The sequence below is a fragment of the Pelodiscus sinensis genome, chromosome Z (genome assembly GCF_052426305.1).
Source record: "Pelodiscus sinensis isolate ZL-2025 chromosome Z, ASM5242630v1, whole genome shotgun sequence".
NCBI classification, from domain to species: Eukaryota; Metazoa; Chordata; order Testudines; family Trionychidae; genus Pelodiscus; species Pelodiscus sinensis.
In genome coordinates this window covers 26,494,058-26,515,068 of record NC_143085.1, presented here as the reverse complement: position 1 = coordinate 26,515,068, position 21,011 = coordinate 26,494,058, and the positions used below count along the sequence as shown (strand labels likewise).

The 21,011-nt window shown below is 42.9% G+C and overlaps 1 protein-coding gene across 2 annotated transcripts in view; it reads left to right on the top strand.

Moving 5' to 3' along the window:
• Positions 1 to 20,770, top strand: part of TMEM132B (transmembrane protein 132B) — a 543,321-nt gene extending 522,551 nt beyond the window's left edge. For both annotated transcript variants that reach the window (XM_075898470.2, XM_025189548.3), the window contains 3 exons: positions 15,573 to 15,846; positions 16,845 to 17,036; positions 18,781 to 20,770. In XM_075898470.2, the coding sequence (XP_075754585.2) occupies positions 15,573 to 15,846; positions 16,845 to 17,036; positions 18,781 to 19,932 (1,618 nt within the window). In that variant the 3' untranslated portion in view covers positions 19,933 to 20,770. The remainder of the gene's footprint in view (positions 1 to 15,572; positions 15,847 to 16,844; positions 17,037 to 18,780) is intronic.
• The last annotated feature ends 241 nt before the right edge of the window (positions 20,771 to 21,011 follow it).

Sequence of the window (21,011 nt, the reverse complement as noted above, 5' to 3'; positions counted from 1 at the left end):
ACTCAATCTTTCAGTTTTCCTATGTTTAGATTTTTTTTCCCTCTCTGTCTAGGTGTTTATGTTACGTCAGCACCATGGTGTCTGAGTACCTTCCACATATTTATGGGTTTATACTCAACAACCCCGCAAACTTAAGGAAGTATTATCCCCATTTGACAAACAGAAGAATAGAAGCATGGAGAAGTTAAAAGATTTGCCCAAGGTTGTGCAGAAAGGGAGTGGCAGCTTCAGGAGTTGACTTAGGTCTCCTGATTCTCAGTTTAGGGTCTTAGCTTATATCAGGCCAGGTTTACACTTACCGGGAGATCAGCATTGTTGTAATCGATCCCACAGAGGTCTAATAAAGACCTACTAAATTGATTGTCGATTGCTCTCTCATCAACTCAGGTACTCCACAGGAATGAGAAGCATAAGGGAAGTTGATGGGAGAGTTTCTCATGTCTATCTTCCCCCCCTTCCATCCCACTGTGAAACCCTTTGGCAACTTCACCTAAGGTATGTCAATTCCAGCTACACTATATATATAGCTGGATTTGTGTACCTTAAGTTGACATTGTCCCATAGTGCAGACCTGCCCCAAGTCACTGTAAAACTGACCTGAAACAGTGTGCTTTTTACGTTAAAGGAGATGCTGAGTACTCCAGTGGTGATGTTGGGTAGTTGGGATGCCCTATCCACCCCATTGCTGCAGACCCTTGCTCCTAAAGGAATATTCAGTGGTGGTGTCCCTTGGGAGACCTCCAGGAATAAAATTATTTCAGTAAAAATCTGGATCTAACCCCAAAACATTTATAAATAATATACATCTAACCGATTAAACCACAACTAACACACCTTTATTTAACAACTGAAAGTACAGGGTTTAACAGACTAAAAGTAAATATAATCAATTAACAAAGTACACAGAAATAAAGGAAACTTTTCTAACTGGTATTTATACTGCCACCATTTATCCCACTGTCAGCCGATGGTCAGGGCAGTGTGTGTGTGTGTGTGTTTGTGTGTTACAGAGAAAAGGTTTAACTTCTGTGACTTTACTGCTAGGACCGGGGTCCCATCGCGGAGGGCAGCCACCAGGCTGACAGACGCCCCAGAGTTTATAGGAAGAGCTTATTACATCTCAGATTTCAGCTGCTAGGATACAGGATCCCTTCGCAGCAGGCAGTCTAGGGAAGACTGAGAGATGCCCCAACGGATCTGTCCGCTGGGAGGGACACGATCCAAAATGCCCAAGATCTTCCTATAACTGTCCCTTATGACCGGCTGCAGTTCTTTTAAATTGTGCTTGGTTCTGTTACAGCAACTGAAGGAGTCAGGTTAAAACTTAAACAGTTACAGGTTTATTAAAAAGACTAATAAAGCATATGGTTACAATGGCTATTGCTCTATTTCTTAACTGTTAGCAAATACAGATCTTATGGTTGCAAAGAAAATAAAGATAGAAAATAGAAATAATGGTACCAAGTGACAGCTTAATCTTTAAAGAGCTCTAAGTCTATGTGTACACTTAAGACAAAGGACCACATCCAGGTACAATTTTTACTCCCTTCTGTGCCTCTCGGTCCCAGCGTGTCAGGCCAGGGTCGGTCCCTCAATTCCTAGAAAAGACGAATACGAGGTGGGCGTCCCCCTGGAACCTCAGGAGGTCAAACACCTAACCCGACCAGCAGATAGATGGTAGATTGATGCTCAAAGTAAATGTGCTGCTGGACCCATCTTTATACCCATAAGTGCCCGTAACCTCTTTCTTATCTAATATGCCAAATTGTATTGGTCCATTTCTGTGGTGCCAGTTCTTACAAGCAAGTTTCAAGTTAATTTACACTTGCAAGAGAGATAACTAAACTCTAAGTACTAGACATTTTTTTTACTGGGCGAGAGATTCCTCCCCCCCACGGACGGCTGTGTGTTCGTATCAATATGGGTTTCAGTCAAAGGCACTCCTTGGCAGCCTCTTGGTCAGCAATTGGTGTATCTCTGTTTACAGCCATTCACGGTCACAGCAGCCTGAGCCTTCTGTTCAGGGCTTTCTGCTTTGTGTGCCCTGCATGCTCCAGGCAAGCAAAGATGGATGTTACAGGGGGGTTCTTGTCTGGCTACACCCACCCCAGAGTGTGCACTCTTTTGGATCTCAGAGTCCCAGACACTTGCTCGCATTGGCACACTTGAAGGTCTGCAGCTGGCGTGGAGACAGCCCTGCGCAGGTTCTGTGAGTGTCAGTCCAAGCTAAGCAGCCAGTCCAGTGAAAGCAGTCCAGCCACTCTGGTTCACTGGGCAGATCCCTTTTTGGATCCAGAGTCAGTATGTTTTCTGTGATCTGTTAGGCAGCACTTTCCCAAACAACCACAAGTACTCACAGTACCTCCTATGCAGGCCCTTCCCAGCCACAGGCACTGCCAGATCCTCTCTCATCCAGAGACAATCACACCAACTTTCCCTGAAGCAGCCTGTTGGATCCATGCCCAAGAAGGATCTCAGCAGCAGGCTCTAGTTTCCAACAGCAGCTCCTGGCTTGGGAAAGGCTGCATGCCAGCAATCTGGCTCCTCTCTCCAAAAATGGAGATCCACAACTCTCTCTCTCTGCCCTCTCTGCCCTCCTTTTTCCAAGGGCTTCTGGGAATTGTAGTCTCTAGGGGTAGATTGCAGCACAAAGGATCCTCCCAGTAAAAGTCAGAGGCTCCTGTAGTAAGGTGACTACAAACATAAGAGTCAATATCATCAGTCTGAAAAATTTGATGAGTTAGTCAAGAACTAAGGATGAAAAATTGCGGTTATCTAACTAATCATGTAGTCAATACAACTTGTATTGACTACACAACTAGTCAATAAGGGCTCCTCTGCAGAGCCACATTGGGGCAGAGGCGTAGCGAAGGGAACAGGGGCGGATATAGGGCAGGGTGAACAGGGTGGCTGCCCCGGGCCCCGCGCTTCAGAAAGCCCCGCGCATGCGCCATGGTGCCACTGCGCATGTGCATGGCGTCATTGCGCATGCGCCGTGGCAAAGGGGGGACCCCGCGGAATTATGCTGCCCGGGGCCCCACAAAATGGTCATCTGCCCCTGGAAGGGAATGTGTGTGGGGGGGAAATTGCCCCCGGCCACCACGCTAGGGGGGTCACTGGACTGGGGTGAGAGTGAGTGCATGCTGCGCAGGCTCATCTGGCATGGGCGGTGAGTTATGTGGCCATCCCCCCCCGGACCCAGACCGTCTCTGCTGTGTTCAGCGTTCAGTCAGCTCCCCCTTGCCTGCGCATGCTGCGCAGCATTTGCAGGTGACGGGGGAGATGCCCGGGTGTGATGTGATGTCACGTCCTGGGACTTTAAAAGTTTTCGGTGCCACGTGGAGCCGGCCTAGCTTCTGGTTCAGAGTCAGGGGACTTTTGGGGCCTGAGCGCAGACTCTGGCCCCGCAAGTGGAAGGCAGAAGGTACGGCAGGGCAGGGCAGGGCAGGGCAGTGCAGGGCAGGGCAGGGGGAAAATTAGTGGGACAGGCTAGGAAAGTAAGGGGCTTGTATGGAGGGGAAAGGGGAGAGGAGGAGCTTGTGCAGAGGTGGAAGGGAGAGGGAAGATATAAATGCCAGGGGGCCAAGTGCAGACAGTGAAGAAAAGGGTAGGAGGGGAGGTGTCAGTGGGAGGGGGGACAGGGAGAGGAGAGAAGAGGGGAAGGGCGAAATGAGGAGTAACGGTAGTTCGGAATAGGAAGCCTAGTCTGAACTACCTAGTCCGTGCCGCGTGTAGCTGCGGGGCACGGAGTCCGCACTAGCGGACATTTAAAAATGGTGGCGCCCGGCGAGATGCAAATGAAGCCCAGGAAATTCAAATCCCGGGCTTCATTTGCAACTCCGGTTGCCTACATTACCACCCTAGTTCAAACTAGGGTGGTAGTGTAGACATACCCTTAGATACTTGAAAGCTGCTCTCATGTCCCTTTTTGGGCTTCTCTTTTCCAAGATAAACAAGGCCAATTCCTTCAGCCTTGCCTCATATCTCATGTTCTCTAGACCTTTCATCATTTGTGTTGATCTTCTCTGGACTTTCTCCAGTTTCTCCATGTTTCCTGAAATGTGGCCCCCAGAACTGAACATGATATTCCAGCTGGGGCCTAATGTAGATGGCCCATTCCCTGCCTAGGGCACATGAGACTGGGCAGGTTAATTTCCAGTCCTCCTGTTTATTCTTTTCCTAAGCCAGGAGGGCACGGTAGTTCTGATGGGGGCTCTGCAGGAAGGCAGCCCGCACTGCCCCCTGCCTGAAACCTTGTGCAGGTGTTAAACAGCTGTCCAGCCCACCCTAGAGGTGACTGCATTTCAGCGTGCCTGTAGCAACACAGCACCAGCAATGGACAGGAGAATGTCTCCTGGGCATGGCTTGCTCATGATTGCTTCAGTCCCCTTGGATGGGTCTCAGCCTCTTTTCTTCCCCTCCCCCGCTTTGCAATGGGGCTGTAGACTCTGGGGAAGAGGCGTGGAGGCAGGCAGAGGTGTCTCCCTGCAGCAGATGTAGACACGTCTCTGTATTAATCATTCTCTCATTGAAGTTTTTAGCTTTGTATTGAGTCCTTTTACATGGAAACTTTGTATTACGTCTTGGTAGAATAGTCCCTAGGACAAGTGAGGCAGAGACTGTCCCTGTGGGGTGAATGAGGTGGGAATGGATGAGGTGGATGGTGAGCACCTCTGGGCAGTTGCAAAGGTTGGAGAGGAGATGCCACATCCAAGATCAATGAGCCCTGGAAAGTGGGCCCATTGAAAGGAGACTGGACCTGTGGATGCCTTGGGGGTCTGCAGCAAGGGCCTGCTTTGGGAAGCCCCCTCTTTGGAGGTGAACATGGCAGCATTGAGACACCACCCAGAAGCCGGCAGATGCTAACTGCAGATTCATGGGAGGGTTCTCACAGATCTTGCACATGCATAAGATGATGGATCTGCGGGGGGGGGGGGGGGGGAGGCAGTGGGGTAGCGAGGGGGCCAGAGGGGTCAGTTGCCCCTTGGCACCATGCTAGGGAGGCTCCAATTTAATCCCATTCTGCTCCCCCCGTCGTCCCTCAGCTCACATGATCCTACTCTGCCTGCCACCAGCAGCTGGAGTGTCCTCCCTGCCTCTCTGCTCCAAGTCCAACCCTCCTCCATCTCCACTGGAGGGTTAATGCATGCAGGAGCCCAGCCCCAAACTGTAGGGGGTGGGGGAAGATGCAGTACAAGTTCCCCTCAACTGTGCATCAGGTTCGGGACAGTGCCACATGGCGGCGGGGGTAGGGGGCGCAAATTTTTCCTTTGCCCCCGGGTGCATAACACCCTTGCTATGCCTCTGCATTGGGGGTAGCTCCAGGAGCCAGCTCAAGCCAGGACTGAGCTGTTGCAGCTCGTGCCAGCTCCAGGAACCATCCGCGTTGCAGTTCTGCATTTTACATGAAGTAAGAGCTGCCAGACTTCTACATTTAAAATGCAGAGGTGCAGAGTCCTGGACCAGCATGAGCTGGGACTGCCCAGTCCCAGCTTGCGCTGACTTCAGCAGCCCCCGTTCATGGCAGCCAACCCTGTTGGCCGTAAACAGAGACAGCGTGGGGGGCACTGTGAAGGAGGTGTTGGGGGGAACCAGCTCCCCACAGCACCAGCTACTTGTTCTCCACCCCCTCCCTGCTGCCTCTTATAGATGCAGCAAGGTGTGTGTGGGGGGGGGAGAAGTGAGTTGTTGATATTCCAGTCGACTACTCACTTACATCCCTATCAAGAACTAGGATTGGTATTTTTTACAGGCTAAAAGTTAGGCATATAACTCCTATTGAAATTCAAATTAATATAAGTGCCTATCTCCCTTAGATTCCTTCAAAAATCATAATCTATATCATTAGGAAGTCTTTAATGCTATAACGAAACAGTCTATAGACACCATGTTAATCTACCATGTTAATTCACATGTTATTCACATACCAGAGCAACAGAGGGCATACTAGTATGTTTAATAGTAAGGTGAATATAATAATTGATCCTTTCTTTCTTAAATATTTTCTTACTTGGAACTTTTGTAAGGGGAAAGAAGGAAGATAGGGTAAAATATAAATGTACTGACAAAAATTCCAAATTCCTTGCTCCCTTTGGAATGTTATGACAAGTTTACCCACTCCTTACTGAATTAAAATGGCTTTTGCTTCAGTAGAGACTGCATGAGAAGTGAGTGAGAAAATTAAGATTTGGGCTATTTTAAAGAATGAAAGTATGCAAAGCAATCTCCATTGTGTATAAGCAGAAATATGGCTTACTATGCCAATCCATAAATATAGGATGAGCTTTTATACTTATCTATATGAGACAAAGAATCATAATTTCATCTATGGTGCATGCCATTATCAATAGGAGCAGACAATTTTCCAGATGAAAATCTATTCTCTGGCTAGGTATATACTAATGACTAATGTACTGTATGGAGTCCTTGAGCAGCAGAATGCTAATAAGAAGCCTGTTTATGGAGTGAACAGTAGAAAAATCTACATTCTCAGCAAACGTAAGTAATACATTTAACTTAAAGTCAAATAACAGAGCAGGGAAAAGACCCTGATAGGGTCCAACAGTCCAACAAGAGCATTTATTTTGTTTCATTACGCACCTGGAAAATCATTATCATCTCCTGGAAGTTCTCAGATTTTCATGTGAGATTAATTGCTTCAGTGTGCATTAATGGAGAATACACAGTATGAGCCTCATGCAACAAGCTGGAAATGTAGCTCTGCCATTGAAATAGATGTTTGTCTCTTATGATAGCATTGTGTTCTCACGAGGCTCTCAGGAACGCAGCCTTCACACAGCCTCTGTCCAGTTTTAGCTTCAGCATGAACTAAATAATATAATTCAGAACATCCTATTTCAACCAGCAGCAGTTACCACGGAACAGTAACCAAGACTAAAGCCTAGGGAGAGTAAGTTGGAAGCAGTGTAATGTCAAATGTAGTGAAAGTTTCACATAAAGAAGGTGAGAGATGTAAATTACAGCCTGTGGTGGCTGAGAGTTATTTACTCTGTGGAATCTGATTAGGGCATATTTTCAAGGGGACATCAGAAAAATTAAGTTGAATTAATAAAAAATGTTAATTTTAAATGAATGGGTTAAAGAGCACATGGAAGGAGATGTGAGTGCACCTGATGTGGCAGCGCGTCGGGGTTCCCCCGCCTCCTGCACCCCCATAGTGGCACAAACAGACTCCACCAGCCAGTAGAACAGAGGGAGTTTATTGCTTCTCCCGGGTACAGCACAGCACAGATGTAATCTGGTTACAGGACAGGCCTAGGGTGCCTCAGCCCCCCTTGAGATGGGGGGAGACTGGGCCCCTAAATCCCAGCCCATTGCTTAGTCTGCTTCCTCCATGATACCAGACAGAAACTAAAACTTCTCTTCCAGCCCTGCCCCCCAGCCAGGTGCTGGTCTCCGCCTTCCTTCCTTTGTCTCCCTCCCTGGGAGGCTGAGCCTGGGTGTCTGTGTTAATACACATTTGGGAGAGTCAGTGAGAATCTCCCATCACAGCGCAGGGGCACCACGGGTCACAGAGCAGACAGCACCCCCACTACGCCACACCTGACCAAGGGGGGAAGAACATCTTCATGCGCTTCATTCATTCAAGAAGGGATTTAAACTAGGTTCAAAGGAGGCAGGTGACAAAAGGTTGACCTTAACAATGGGCACGTTAGCACGGAGGAGGCATGGGACATTAAAAATTACAGTTGGGTCACAGGAGCAACAAGAGGGAAACCAGTGGAGAATTTGCTCAACATCTGACTATTTATTTTAAATAGTTTGTTTGACCAATTTGGTACACTTCTCCCTCTGATCATAACTGAAAACAACATAAGGGTTCAGTTGTATCAGGAAAATGGGATGTGCCTACAATGGGATAGCTTCCCATAAGCCAAACAGAAAAGAGACAGAATCACCAAATCAAGTACAGTTCTCAACATTGACATAAGTGAGCAAATGTTGAAAGAGACTGAACCAAGATGAGCTAGAAAAAAAAAGGATGAACCTGAAAGGGGATTGCTTCTCAATAAACCTTACAGAAAAGCGATAAAACAGAGAACTTTGCAGCAGTGCTCTATTTTGGTACAGCTAAATCAATGCTAGACGCAATTTTATTGGAAACCAAATTAACAATAGCCTTTTTTTCTGTTAAAAAATAGCGAATGAGTTTATAGGGATAAACTAAAACAAATACTTGATGGCATTTCCATTTAAAAATTACTAAAAAAATTAAACAGACAAATTGCAACAGTCTCTTTCTTATGAAATCTAAAATAAAAATTAACTTCTTAAAAAACATAAGACAGGTACTTGCCAGGAGGTACTTGTCTTGAAGTGATGAGGCCTCAGTTAAAGTAGTTTGGCCATTTCTGGTGCCATAGTTTAGGAAAGATCTGGAAAAACTGAAGAGAGTCTAAAGGAGAACAACAAAAATGACAAAAGGTTTAGAAACCTGATCTGTGAGGAAAGATTTTTAAAAATGGGCATGTTGAATCTCAAGAAAAAAGACTGAGGGGAAAGTCTTCAACTATGTTAAGGGCTGCTATAAAGAGGACTGTGATTAATTGTTCTTCCTAGCTACTCAGGGTAGGACAAGATGTAATGGGCTTAATCAGCATCAAGGGAGATTTAGATTAGTTATTAGGAAAACTTGCTAATTATAAGGGTAGTTAAGCACTGGAATAAATTTCCAAGGGAGGATGTAGAGTCCCCATCTTTGGAGGATTAAGAACAGGTTGAGCAAACATCTGTCAGATATAGTCTATGTTTACTTGGTCCTGCCTCAGCAGAGGAGACTGGCCTTTGGGAAATCTAGAGGCCCCTTCAAGCCCTACATTGCTATGACTCTCTCTACACACTTTCGTTCCGAATAAAGTAGCTTTTAAAAGTGAAATAGCCTACCAATGTGAATTAAACTGAAGTGAACAATGGCCACATTAATCCCGCATAACATGTTTTAAGTAATTCCCCTAAAATGAATACCTTTTAGTGAATTCAGATTAAGTTCCTATGTAGAGAATTTGAATGGTAGATTTTATTTTCAGCATCTATGAAGGTATCACATCATATGTCTTGCTGAAAAAAGGGGTTGAATGTCTGCAGCAGACTTGTGTGGCTTCCAGGAATCAAGATCTAATGGCATAAAGCTTTCTATTTGAAAGAGTCAGCTTTTTCTGCATTTAGAGGTGCTGCAAAAATGCCTTAAAAAGTAAATTCTCTCTTTTATGGACATCTCAAGTTCAAAAACCTGCTAAACTGATTTCACGGTTTCTTTTTTTTCCTGTTAAAAAACCTTAGCAACTGGCTAGAGAACCTGCATGCCTAGTTGCAAATTAAAATTAAAATAGACACTTGTAGAACAGCTCTATAATAGAAAGGCAGACAGATCACTGATTATATCATTGCCAGCAGGCACCATTATAACAGGGTTGTTTTAACTCTACCCTCGAGCAAAGATTTTATCTGTCTGAAATGTAAATGAAATGGAATTCTGGTGACCTTGGTACAGTCCAGACAAGCAAAAATCTTTTGAATACATTTGAAAAGGAGCAAGAATTTTGGATAAGCAGAATTTTGAGAAATATTCAAAGCACAAGGCTCACTAACTTTAGAGGTAACAAAAAAAACCCACATATATGAAGCAGTAGCTTGTATTTAAGATGACATATCTTAAAATGTGTTCAAGGAAGTTCAAAGAAGAATTTTAGGCCTACTAAAATCACTAACTAGATATTAAGGCATTAGTGGGACAATGTAATTTAATGGATTTCGGATAGTTTACTGGGTCCCAAAAGTCAAAGTATTGAAAAGCTCTCTCATAGAACACTAGAACTGGGAGGGATCTTGAGAGGTCATTGAGTCCAGTCCCCTGCCCTCACGACAGGACCCAGGACCGTCTAGACCATCCCTAATAGATGTCTATTGAACCTGCTCTTAAACATTTCCAAAAGATGGAGATTCCACAACCTTCTTAGGCAATTTCCTTTATGGCTGACAAAGAGCCAGTTCTGTTTTGTTAAGAGAACTGGCTTGTGCCAATATCCTATGATGCCTGCCTTGATGGCTCTGCTCAACATGTTGTGATCTCTGCTGCCCTGCAGGCAAGCACCTCTCCCCTGTCAAAGCTCCAGGAAGTATCTGATAGCTCAATGGGACCAAAGAATAAATCACTGGAATCCCCTGTTGTGTCCAGCACTAGAAAGGCAGCAGCAGGCAGACTGCTGCCACATGAGGAGGGCTGGAGAGGCCACTTTGCTGCTTTGACATTCCTCAGCATGGAGAGCTTAAAGACCTAAGAGGGAATGCCAAGAAGCACAGGGATCAGCTCTGTCTTCCCACAACACCACACTATGGGACGCTGACCGACATTGCTTTGCTCTGTCAACAGGATGCTAGCAAAGTGGCCATGAAATGTCAACAATGGGAGGAAGAAAAACTGGATTGATCAGTTTTTACTTTGGTGACTTTTTGCATGATGTCAGCACTTTTGGTGCCAAACCATCCAAGTGCAGACATAGCTTTGGAGTAGCATTTTCTGCCATGTGGATAGCTGTGAGTTCTAGAGAGCAGTATGTTGTAAGAACTTCTATACCTCCTGTGGTCAAGGACATAAACTCTTTTGACCCATTGGAGTTCTGACCTCAGAAAGCTGGAGTGGGTTCACAGACTGAAAATAACAGAGGAGCACAGCAGGTGATTTCACTTCTTCCTTGCCACCTCCAGGAAACCAAGCAGTCTCCTCCAGCTGTGGAGCAGAATGGGTCTGACTAATTTCCCCCATCCTCACCCTACTCATTTTGAATGACAATTAAATAGACATTCCCTGTGAACAATTCTAGTAATCTGCAGGTTCAGTCAGCAGAGGAAACTTTAAGAACAGCAACATGCAGGTGGGTCAGACTAAGTCAGGGATTTTGAATGTGAAAATAATAAGGAAAATACAGATATGTAGCCCCACCCTTTAAAAATGAATCACAGGGGACATCTTTGCTGTAATCAGAGATGTGACAACAGCACATGTAGCTTTGCTTTTGCTCACTGTAATGATAAGAACAGTGCTCCTGCTGCAGTCCTGGCTAACTGCTCAGGAACGTACCTAGATCCAGGGGTGGGGTATTCTGTGCTGCCTATTAGAGGTAGCCAAAGCCAAGCTATGTATACTGCTGTCACACCTGGTCTGGGTTAAAATTTCCCCAAAGTTTGGGGTTATCAGATTTTGGGTTTTGGTTCAGGTATTGCTTAGTATTGACAGAACAAATCTGAATATGGCAATGAAGAAACAGAGTGGGATATTGAGTCCTGGAAAGATTCCACTTGTCTTATTTAGAAAGGATTGGTTTAAGAATTTTTGAAAGTTCCTCTCTTTTTTAGCTGTATCTGCCTATGGGGAAGGGTACAATTTTTTTACCGGACTACTGAGTTCTTTTATAGTGTTTTACCACCTCCAGAGCCTTAAACAATTTAGGGGTAGTTCAGCTCTTCTCTCATCCCATTTGTTTACCTTGACTGGAGCCCATCAATTGATGGAAGCCAGATTTCATTTTGAGATGGTTATGGAACAGAAAAGACATGAAATAAAATAAGAGTTTTAGATAGAAATTTAGATAAAAGATATTAATTGCATTGGAGTAGTAGAAGGCTGATTGTGTCTCTTTTCTCTCGATGAGAAACCACCCAGATTTGGAATTTGCAAAACCTCACTCAGATTTTGATCTTGTAAAATCCTATTATGACTGATTCAGATCTGGATTATAGTGTGTCTCATTTTATGGAGTCAGATTATTTAAAAAAAAAGCTTCTACTCATAATCCATCTCTAGACTAAACTCAAAAGTGTGGTGGGGAGGGAGAAATTTTCATAATTGCTCACCAATCAACAGCTCCCATTTAGGAATCAAAATAATTAGACAGATTTTCCAGAGCAATTTAAGGACTGGGTGCTGAGAATTCTGAAAATATGCCCCTTCATTCTGGTGCTTAAGTGGGAACAGCTGGCCTCAGTTATGAACTTAGACCAGTTCTGAAATCTGCCTTGGATATTTATTTATTTCTACTGGCATGAAATAAATTTCTGTGCATAGGATTTGCACTGCTTTTTACATGGTAAGTCAGCCTTCAATCTTCCTTTGTTCAAATATAATGTGCCGCATTCTTGCTGGGTGTAAATCCCTTTGGTATCAGTGAAGTTACTATTCAGTGATACTAGAGAAATGTATTCAATGATATGAGGCAGACCTGGCAGGAGAGGTAATATCTTTTATTGGGGGAACTTGTGCTGGTGAATGACAAAGGCTTATAAAAAGGAGAGTGATACATTAATCTACTTAACCACTGAGGATGGGGCAAAAAGCAATGGGTTTAAATTGCAATCTGGGATATTCAGATTAAATATGAGGAGAAAACTTCCTAACTGTAAAGATATTTAAGCACTAGAACAAATCACCTAGGGAGCTTTTAAAATCTCTGTCATTGGAAGTTTTAAAGAACATGTTAAACAAACACCTGACAGGGATGATCTAGATAATATTTAGTCCTGCCTCAGTGCAGAGAGCTGGACTAGACAATCTATTGAGGTCCCTTCCAGTCCTATATTTCTATGATTCTATTAAACTCTTTCCTAACATTACTTTTCTCGTGTGAAGTTGCTGCATGACCCACATGGATGTTATTTACCAATAGGAATGGAGTTAGTTTGCAGCCTCACACAGGAAGGGGAGGTGTGTCTGAGACAATTTTTCTAGTGCAGATATAGCTCACAATTCAAGAATGCAACATTTCCCCATTCTGTGAAGATTCTACATGGTGCTTTTCTTCCATTCTGGTTTGGGCCAGATATTACCAAGATATTAGCTGACCTGCCTTGTCTCTCTGGGTACGTCTAGACAGAGGGGCTATTTTGGGATACCAGAGATATCCCAAAATAGTTACCCTGCGTCTTTTAAACACACCTATTATTACAAAATAATGGGCGTGCTATTCTGGCATCCCTGTAACTTTTGTTCCATGATATACATGTAACTTTCATTCCATGAAATACCATGTTATTTCAAAATTTGGTGCTATATAGATGTGCTAAATTTCAAAATAAGCTATTTTGAAATAAATTCGACATAAGATACGCAATTTGTGTAGCTCAAATTGTGTATCTTATTTCAAGTTCAGGGTGCTGTGTAGATGCACCCTCTAATAACCTGGGTTCAAACTGGCTACATCAGTGCTGCCAACACTATTTCAGCTACTAAATGGTGTCCTCTATAGCCATGTTGCAGTATACATCACTACACTAACTTATAGAGAACATCAAGATTTTCGTGGTTCTAGCCTGCTGAAGAATGTACATATTTAGAGCCTTTTTTTTAACCTTATTGGCTGCTAATTTTGTTGTAAGACAAAATTACAACAACTGTGTTTTATAATAGTTTTTTTCATAGTTTTTTCAAAGAGGTAAAAGAACACAGCAAACACTAAAATGCTTCCTCAAGCGCCATGAAAAATAGGAGGGCTTATCCACCAACCTTTAGAAATGGTTACAAGAAAAAGGAGCGAAATCAAATGTTTCTAGGCAATGTATTCCACAGTAAGGGGGCATAATGAGAGAAAGTATGACCGCCTACTGCTTAATAGCAGACTTTCAAGACATCAAAAATGGTTCAAATTAGGGAATCTGTGTACTTGTCCTAGGGTATCAAGCGAATCAATGAAAAAACAGTGTTTAAACCATGGAAAATGTTGCTTTGTGTATGAACAGCAGTATTTCTGTACAAGCCTATAGGAAAGTTTAAGTGCATAGCTGCAATTATTACAGTATGTGGGAAGATAATTAGAAAATGATAAGGCAGGTGTCCATAATGGTACTATTGAGCATAGCTGTGAGTGATGGCACAGCCAGCCATGAGCCTCATACTGCTATTTGCACATCATATGTATTAATTGATATGCAGATTACTTACAAAAGAGTTAGGTTCTGTTTAATCTGAACTCCTGCATGGTTGTTACATTGAATTATACCTGTCCAGTTACTCACATGAACAGACTTGTATTTAGGATTAAATAGTAAAGTCCTATGTCTCAAATGCATAGGGCTCTTGTGAGCTGGAGAGGGGGCTAAAGGAGGAATGTGACCTAAGTGAGGGGTGAGAAAATAGATGTTAGGGGTCCTTGAATGTATTGTACCTTTGCAGGACATGAGCAAAGATACTTCCATGAGGGTACTGCAGAATGGATCATGCTTAACAATGACATATGCCACCCCTGTTATGCAGCTGTAGCCTCCCCTTCTTCCAGTGCTGATTTTCAGCCTGCAGCATGCATGTGGCAGGGTGGTGGCCTAGTCATGCTGTCAAACTTTTCAAGATGTTTTTCTTAGGCCACATGTACACGAGGGGGGCAAAGTCGAACTAAGGCACACAACGGTAGGTACATGAATATCATCACTGGGGACGATGTATATTACTGCAGTGCCTCAACCGGGGGGAGAGAGGGGTGTCGATGGGAGAGTTGCTTCCTTCAATTACCCTAACTCTTAGTGACCTGGTGGAGTATCGGAATTGACATGAGTGTGATCAGTGGTTGATGTAGCATGTCCTTTCTAGATCCGCTAAATCAACCCCAGGAGTTTGATCTCTGCAGCATTGACCTCCCGGTAAGTGAAAATGGGGCCTTTGTCACGAAGGCTATGTCTAGACAGTGGCGCTGTTTTGGGATAGTGGACGTATCCCAAAAGAGCAAATCCACATTTTTAAACAAACTCATTATTTTGATGTGTAGACAGCACCAAATTTCAAAATAAGCTATTTAGAAATTACCTAGAAATAAACTATGCAATGTGCATAGCCCAAATTGTGTAGCTTATTTTGAGGTAAGGGTGCAGTGTAGATGCACCTCCTAGAGAATTTGAGCTTCTGATAAACAAAAGAACAGGTTACAGGCCCATTGAATCTTCAGCAATGATGTAAATGCCTCAGAGTATATCTACACTACCACCCTAGTTCGAACTAGGGTGGTTAATGTAGGCAACCGAAGTTGCAAATGAAGCCCGGGATTTAAATATCCAGGGCTTCATTTGTGTACCAGTAATTCGTATTAGAGAGCCTAATCCGAACTACCTACTCCTTGCCGTGTGTAGCCGCGGGCATGGAGTCAGAACGACCGGGGTTTTAAAAATGGCGGCGCCCGGCAAGATGCAAATTTAGCCCGGGATATTTAAATCCCGGGCTTCATTTGCAACTTCAGTTGCCTACATTAACCACCCTAGTTCGAACTAGGGTGGTAGTGTAGACATACCCTCAGAGAGTAGGGATATTCCATTGAGAAAAGCATTCAAACATCTCAGGGTGATTCTCTGCTGTCCCTAACTGAGCAAGGCTTCTAAATGGTACATTATGAAACAGCTATGGAAAACTGTGATTAAAGTTTGTCAGCGGAGACATCTAAATCAAGTTTATCATTCCTCACCAGGCTGGGAGATAATAATGAAAGGACTAGTATATTGACTTGTTACTCAGATGGAGGTTTTGAAGATTATAATGTGATCCTGAGAATTAAGAATAATAAATACAGATCCATTTACAGGCCTACCCGAGACAGTGATGATGAAGAGGATGAAGAGAGGAAAGGAAGAGGCTGCAGTCTTCAGTACCAGCATGCCATGGTTCGAGTTCTCACACAGTTTGTAGCAGAGTCTTCTGATTTTGGAGGCCAGCTGACCTACATGTTGGGATCTGAGTGGCAGTTTGATATTACGGATCTCGTGTCCGATTTCATGAAGGTGGAAGAACCTAAGATTGCTAAATTACAGGATGGACGGGTACTAGTTGGCCGTGAACATGGGATAACTACAGTTCAGGTAGCAGCTTAAAATATATCTATATAGTCAGTGGGGAGAATTTGGGGAGAGTGCAGTTGATTACTGACTGTAATATAAAATGCTGTTATGTCTACAGTAAGCATTAATTTAACACAGAAGTCTGATTAGGTTTCACTTTTGTTTCCAGTCATTTTCATTGCTTGATTCTTAATTACAGTAACACAATCCAATTTGGGACAGTTTTTCTGTATTTGCTTATATAACCTCCCATTATATTCTTGTATACAAAGTCTATATTTTGGACCAAAAATAAAAGGACAGTGACGTTTTAGGCATGAAATAATACTCAGTGAATAGGAAGATTCCCACTGACTTCATAGGCATTGGAATCAACATCCTTTAGGATAGATTTTCAAAGGTATTTAGGAACCTACAGGTGAAGATAAGCATCAACTGGGATATAGAAGAGCACCTGAGCAGGTTAGGTAACTAACTCTCATTGAAAGTCAATAGATGTTAAGTGCCCAATTTACCTGGGGACTTTTGGCAACCCCACTAGCATATTTAAGCATCTAAATCCCTTTGGAAATCTGGACCTCTGGCTCTTTCAAGAGATCAGCTCACCTGAGTTCTTACAAGTATTATATTCTGAGGCCAGTGGATTCTGTATTTCGCTCAATTATAGTATTAGCATTATTCAATAGCCAGCAGTGTAATTATATCAATAGGAGATTCTGCAGAAATTGTAAATGTAGCTATCTATTTTTAAAAAATTAAATCAATTACGTTTAGTTCATTAATCTCAATTCTCTACCCATGCTGCACAGGGATGAGTCTGTAATTTAAAAACAATGGCATATATAGTAATTAAATAGCAAATGGGTGTAATGTTTTGGGAAACATCAATTATAGCTTATAAAGGAATACAGCAAACACAGAACTCAATTGAAAATGTACCAGTCAGTGAGTCGAGTTACTATTTTATACCATTGCACCACTTGCTGTTTAATACAAGAAAACATCTTTGCTCTTTGAAGGTGCTGTCACCTCTCTCTGACTCCATCTTGGCAGAGAAGACAGTAACAGTGCTGGATGACCGCGTCACAATCACAGACTTAGGGGTACAACTTGTTACGGGCTTGTCCCTGTCTTTACAAATAAGCAAAGGAAATAAGAGAACTATTGTCTCCACAGCATCTGCTTGTGATATTCTTCATACTCCAAAACAGGTATGGTCCAAAAGCATATTGAGCATTATAATTAATAGATTTGCTTACTGTGTTTTGCAGGATGCAAGGGAGAAGCTTATGGTAGAGCTATGCAGCATGTATAAAGTATGCCTGTTTGAAAAACAGTACGTCTCATGCAGCTTAAGACAGAGTTCCTCATTGGAGAAGTGTATTTGTCACTAAGGTGGAAATATGTAACTCCCAAGGCACATTAGTGTGCTACAAGATTTACCTGGTATTGCTTTGGTCTTTGAGCATCTCTGGCAGGTGTGAGGGGAAGGACAGGACTGAACTGTCTAGTGACTCTCATGCAGGGCTGGGTTGGCCAGGACTGAGCTGGGTGATGATCAGGATTGCTGGACAGCAGGGCTCTCCCCCATATCTGGCGCTGCAGCCAAGAACCAGGGAGGGCTTTGTGGACAGGGAGACCGCTTCCCTGGGCTGAAAGCCAGCAATGTGGAGAAGATCTGGCCCCATCTGGTCACTCTCTTCCTGGTGGGGCCATCCCTATTCAATCCCTGTAGCCCTGGCAGATTGAAGTAGCATGGCTTTTGCATGATTAGGCCTATATATTCATTTGGATGAGATGGTTCAGATTTGGCCACCCTTCTTGATGCTGACCTTATTCTGTAAGTAGTTCCAGAGTAAAAGTGAAATTATGAAAGGAGTAGGGCATATAACACAATGTGAGAGTGGCAGATTCTACTCCTATGAAAGCAGGTAAGATTTTTACCTATTAACCAAACCAGTTAGGTTTTGATAGTTCCGTATGCCATCTGCAGCTATGTTTGTCTCATGCTTATTGCTACTGCGAAAAATATTGAGTTTGAGCAAATGACTCTCCAGATGTAAGCAGGAGCACATTTTTGTAAGAGTCTTTGTGGTGTCCAGAAGAAATTATAATGGAGATTGCCTATTGCCTAGAACTGGAACTTGAGTCCAGTCTCCTGCCTTTACAGCAGGACCAAGTACCATCCCTAATGATTTTTTTGCCCCAAAGGGCCTCTGCAAGGATTGAACCCACAACCCTGGGTTTAGTAGGCCAATGCTCAAACCACTGAGCTATCCCTCCCCCCTACTGCAACAGTGTTCCCTTTAAGCTATGTAACAGCACAGCTTCACAGGATATTAATCAGACCCACCCAGTCAGAGGCTCCGCCCAGTCATAGGTTCAGGCGGGGCACATTAATCACCTGTGAAGCTGTGCTGCTGTGCAGCTTAGAGGGAACACTGTACTGCAGTGTTAGAAATAACTGTGATTGAAAATGATAAATATTTCATTCAAATCTGTTTCATAATGCATTGTTTAAGTAAGCCGAGCGTGAACGCCACACCAAATGCATTATATTACACATTAGGTTAAAGCCAAGGAGCATTTTCAAAATGTCCCCTGTTACTCTCTATTTTTCTAAATTTACTAAAAATCATGATATTGGAAATCCAATTAATTTCATCAGTGGGCTTCGATGTTGAAAAATGCCTGCTTGCTTTGTACCCAAAAGGAATTGTGAGCATCATTTTGCAGGCACATTTTATTAGGTGGCATCTGCACATAAGATAAATATCTAAATAGAGCAGAGCACACAAAGCTGTAGATGCAAAACCTGAACTTGAATGGAAGCATTTTTGCAAAAACACAGGAACAAAGCTATGTCATATATTTATATCACTAGGGTCAAATAAGCATAAGCTCTGAAAACCCTAATACGTGGTGTCTTATCATTCTCTCCTTTCCCTCTTTTAGGAAGCCGTAGTCAGCACTTGGATTTTGTTCAGTGATGGCACTGTGACACCTTTAGATATTTATGACTCCAAGGATTTTTCTGTTACGGTAACTTCCCTGGATGAGATGGTGATATCTGCCCAGCAAAACTTTCAATCCAAGCTGCCTCTGGTAGTTGCAGAGGGTGATGGGCAAGGACCCTTGATTAAAATTGAAATGGTGATCAGTGAACCTTGCCAGAAGACAAAGCGAAAGAGCATTCTGGCTGTTGGGAAAGGAAATGTCAAAGTGAAATTTGGTCAGAGAGGTTCTGACCACAAAGGAAGCACCAATGACATTGATGATGTAGATAGAGAGTTTAACCACCATGTGAACAATGCTATAGAGAAGACGGCAGAAGAAGAGAGGACATTGCAAGAATGGGCCAAACAAGGGACCTTTATTAATCATGAAGACAATGCCAACAAAAGCACAACTTCCAGATCTCCTATTGATCAGGAAAAGGCTCACGAGAATAGCCTCCAAAGTAAACCAACTGCATTCACAAGTTTTCCTGCCCAAGTAGAGTTACCAGGGCAGAATAACCCCAATGATCTTGCGTTGACTTCTAGAGGGTTAACTGATTTGGAGATTGGCATGTATGCGCTGCTGTGTGTTTTCTGCCTAGCAATTTTGGTCTTCTTAATTAACTGCGTGGCATTTGCTTGGAAGTACAGACACAAAAGGTTTGCTGTGAGCGAACAAGGCAACATCCCACATTCTCATGACTGGGTCTGGCTTGGAAACGAGATAGAACTCTTAGATAACCCAGTTGACATTTCGCTCCCATCTGAGGACTGCACTACCATGAGTGACAGAGGGATGCAGTTTGAAGAAAGCAACTTTCTCCTTAATGGGAGCTCTCAGAAGACTCTTCATAATCAGATCCTCAGATCTTGTGAGTATGCTTGTGAGAAGGAAGTTAAAAGTGAACCTATAAATCCATCTGGGCCAAAACGGAAGAGAGTCAAGTTCACTTCATATACCACGATACTGCCAGAGGATGGAGGTCCTTACACCAACTCAATTCTGTTTGACAATGATGATAACATTAAATGGGTCTGTCAAGATATGAATCTTGGTGATTCCAAGGAACTTAGAGATTATATGGAAAGACTGCAAGACAATATGTAAAATACTTTCTAACGTTTGTATTCACCTTTATGCCTTCTGTTTCATGGATAGTGGATCAGTCAGTCCAGTCAGCAATAGGAGGTTACCACGGAATCTAACATTTGGAGCTCCCAAGATGATAACTGCATGTCGTCGAGTGGGTACAAGAGGCTGGCTGAGTTAATCCTGTTTCACTATAAACCAGGACGTGCCCCTGAAACAACTCCATGTAGATGTTGAAGGTGTCGCACATGATGGCTGTTTTCGCATACTGCCTGGTACTAGCTAAATGCTAATACAATTATGCTCAGACTCAGAGAAGACTACGTTTGTTTGTCAACTCATGATAAACAGTGAATCAGAAAAAATGGGATTTGGGGGTTGATTTTTCTAATCATCATCCTTTGTAAAGCACAGTGGATATTTCTTGCATATAGCCTGAGAGTAGGCTTACTATAAAAGAGATCTGAATCAATCTGTCCAATTTTATTGGCCTATGAGCAATGCAGCCAAGTAGTCTCATTATTTTTTACAGAGGCATACACCTACAAGTGGTTAATTTCTTATCTGTATTGTTTATGAAGATTATCTGATTTAGGGGACATTAATATTTTCTTTGGAGACTTTTTTTGGTTGTACCAAAGTGTACCGCAGTATATTTACAGGTAATTCAGGTTTTCTATTCATGTGCATTAGCTCTCTAGAATACCTCTTCGTCGCTGACTATCTTTCTCCTTCCCATGCAAATCTTTAATATTTTAAATGTAGAAACGTATTAGTAATCTTACACTGGAAAGGGGTTGTATCTTCTTACAGGGAACTGTATATACAACAATAAACCCTGGAAAATAAAAATCAAGGTGCAGTCCTGGGTTTATTTTTATCATTTGATTATATGAAAAATAATTTGAAACAAAGTAAATACATGATACAGAAAAATGCTTCTAATGAAACAACAACAGTTATGGAAATTCTTTGTGGGCAACACATGTTGTTTTTAAAACATTGAATGCAAACATGATATTGGAATGCACTGAACAGGAAGCAAAATTCTTGGGAAATAAGCACAATTTTTAAACTGCCATTAGAATGTGCTAAAA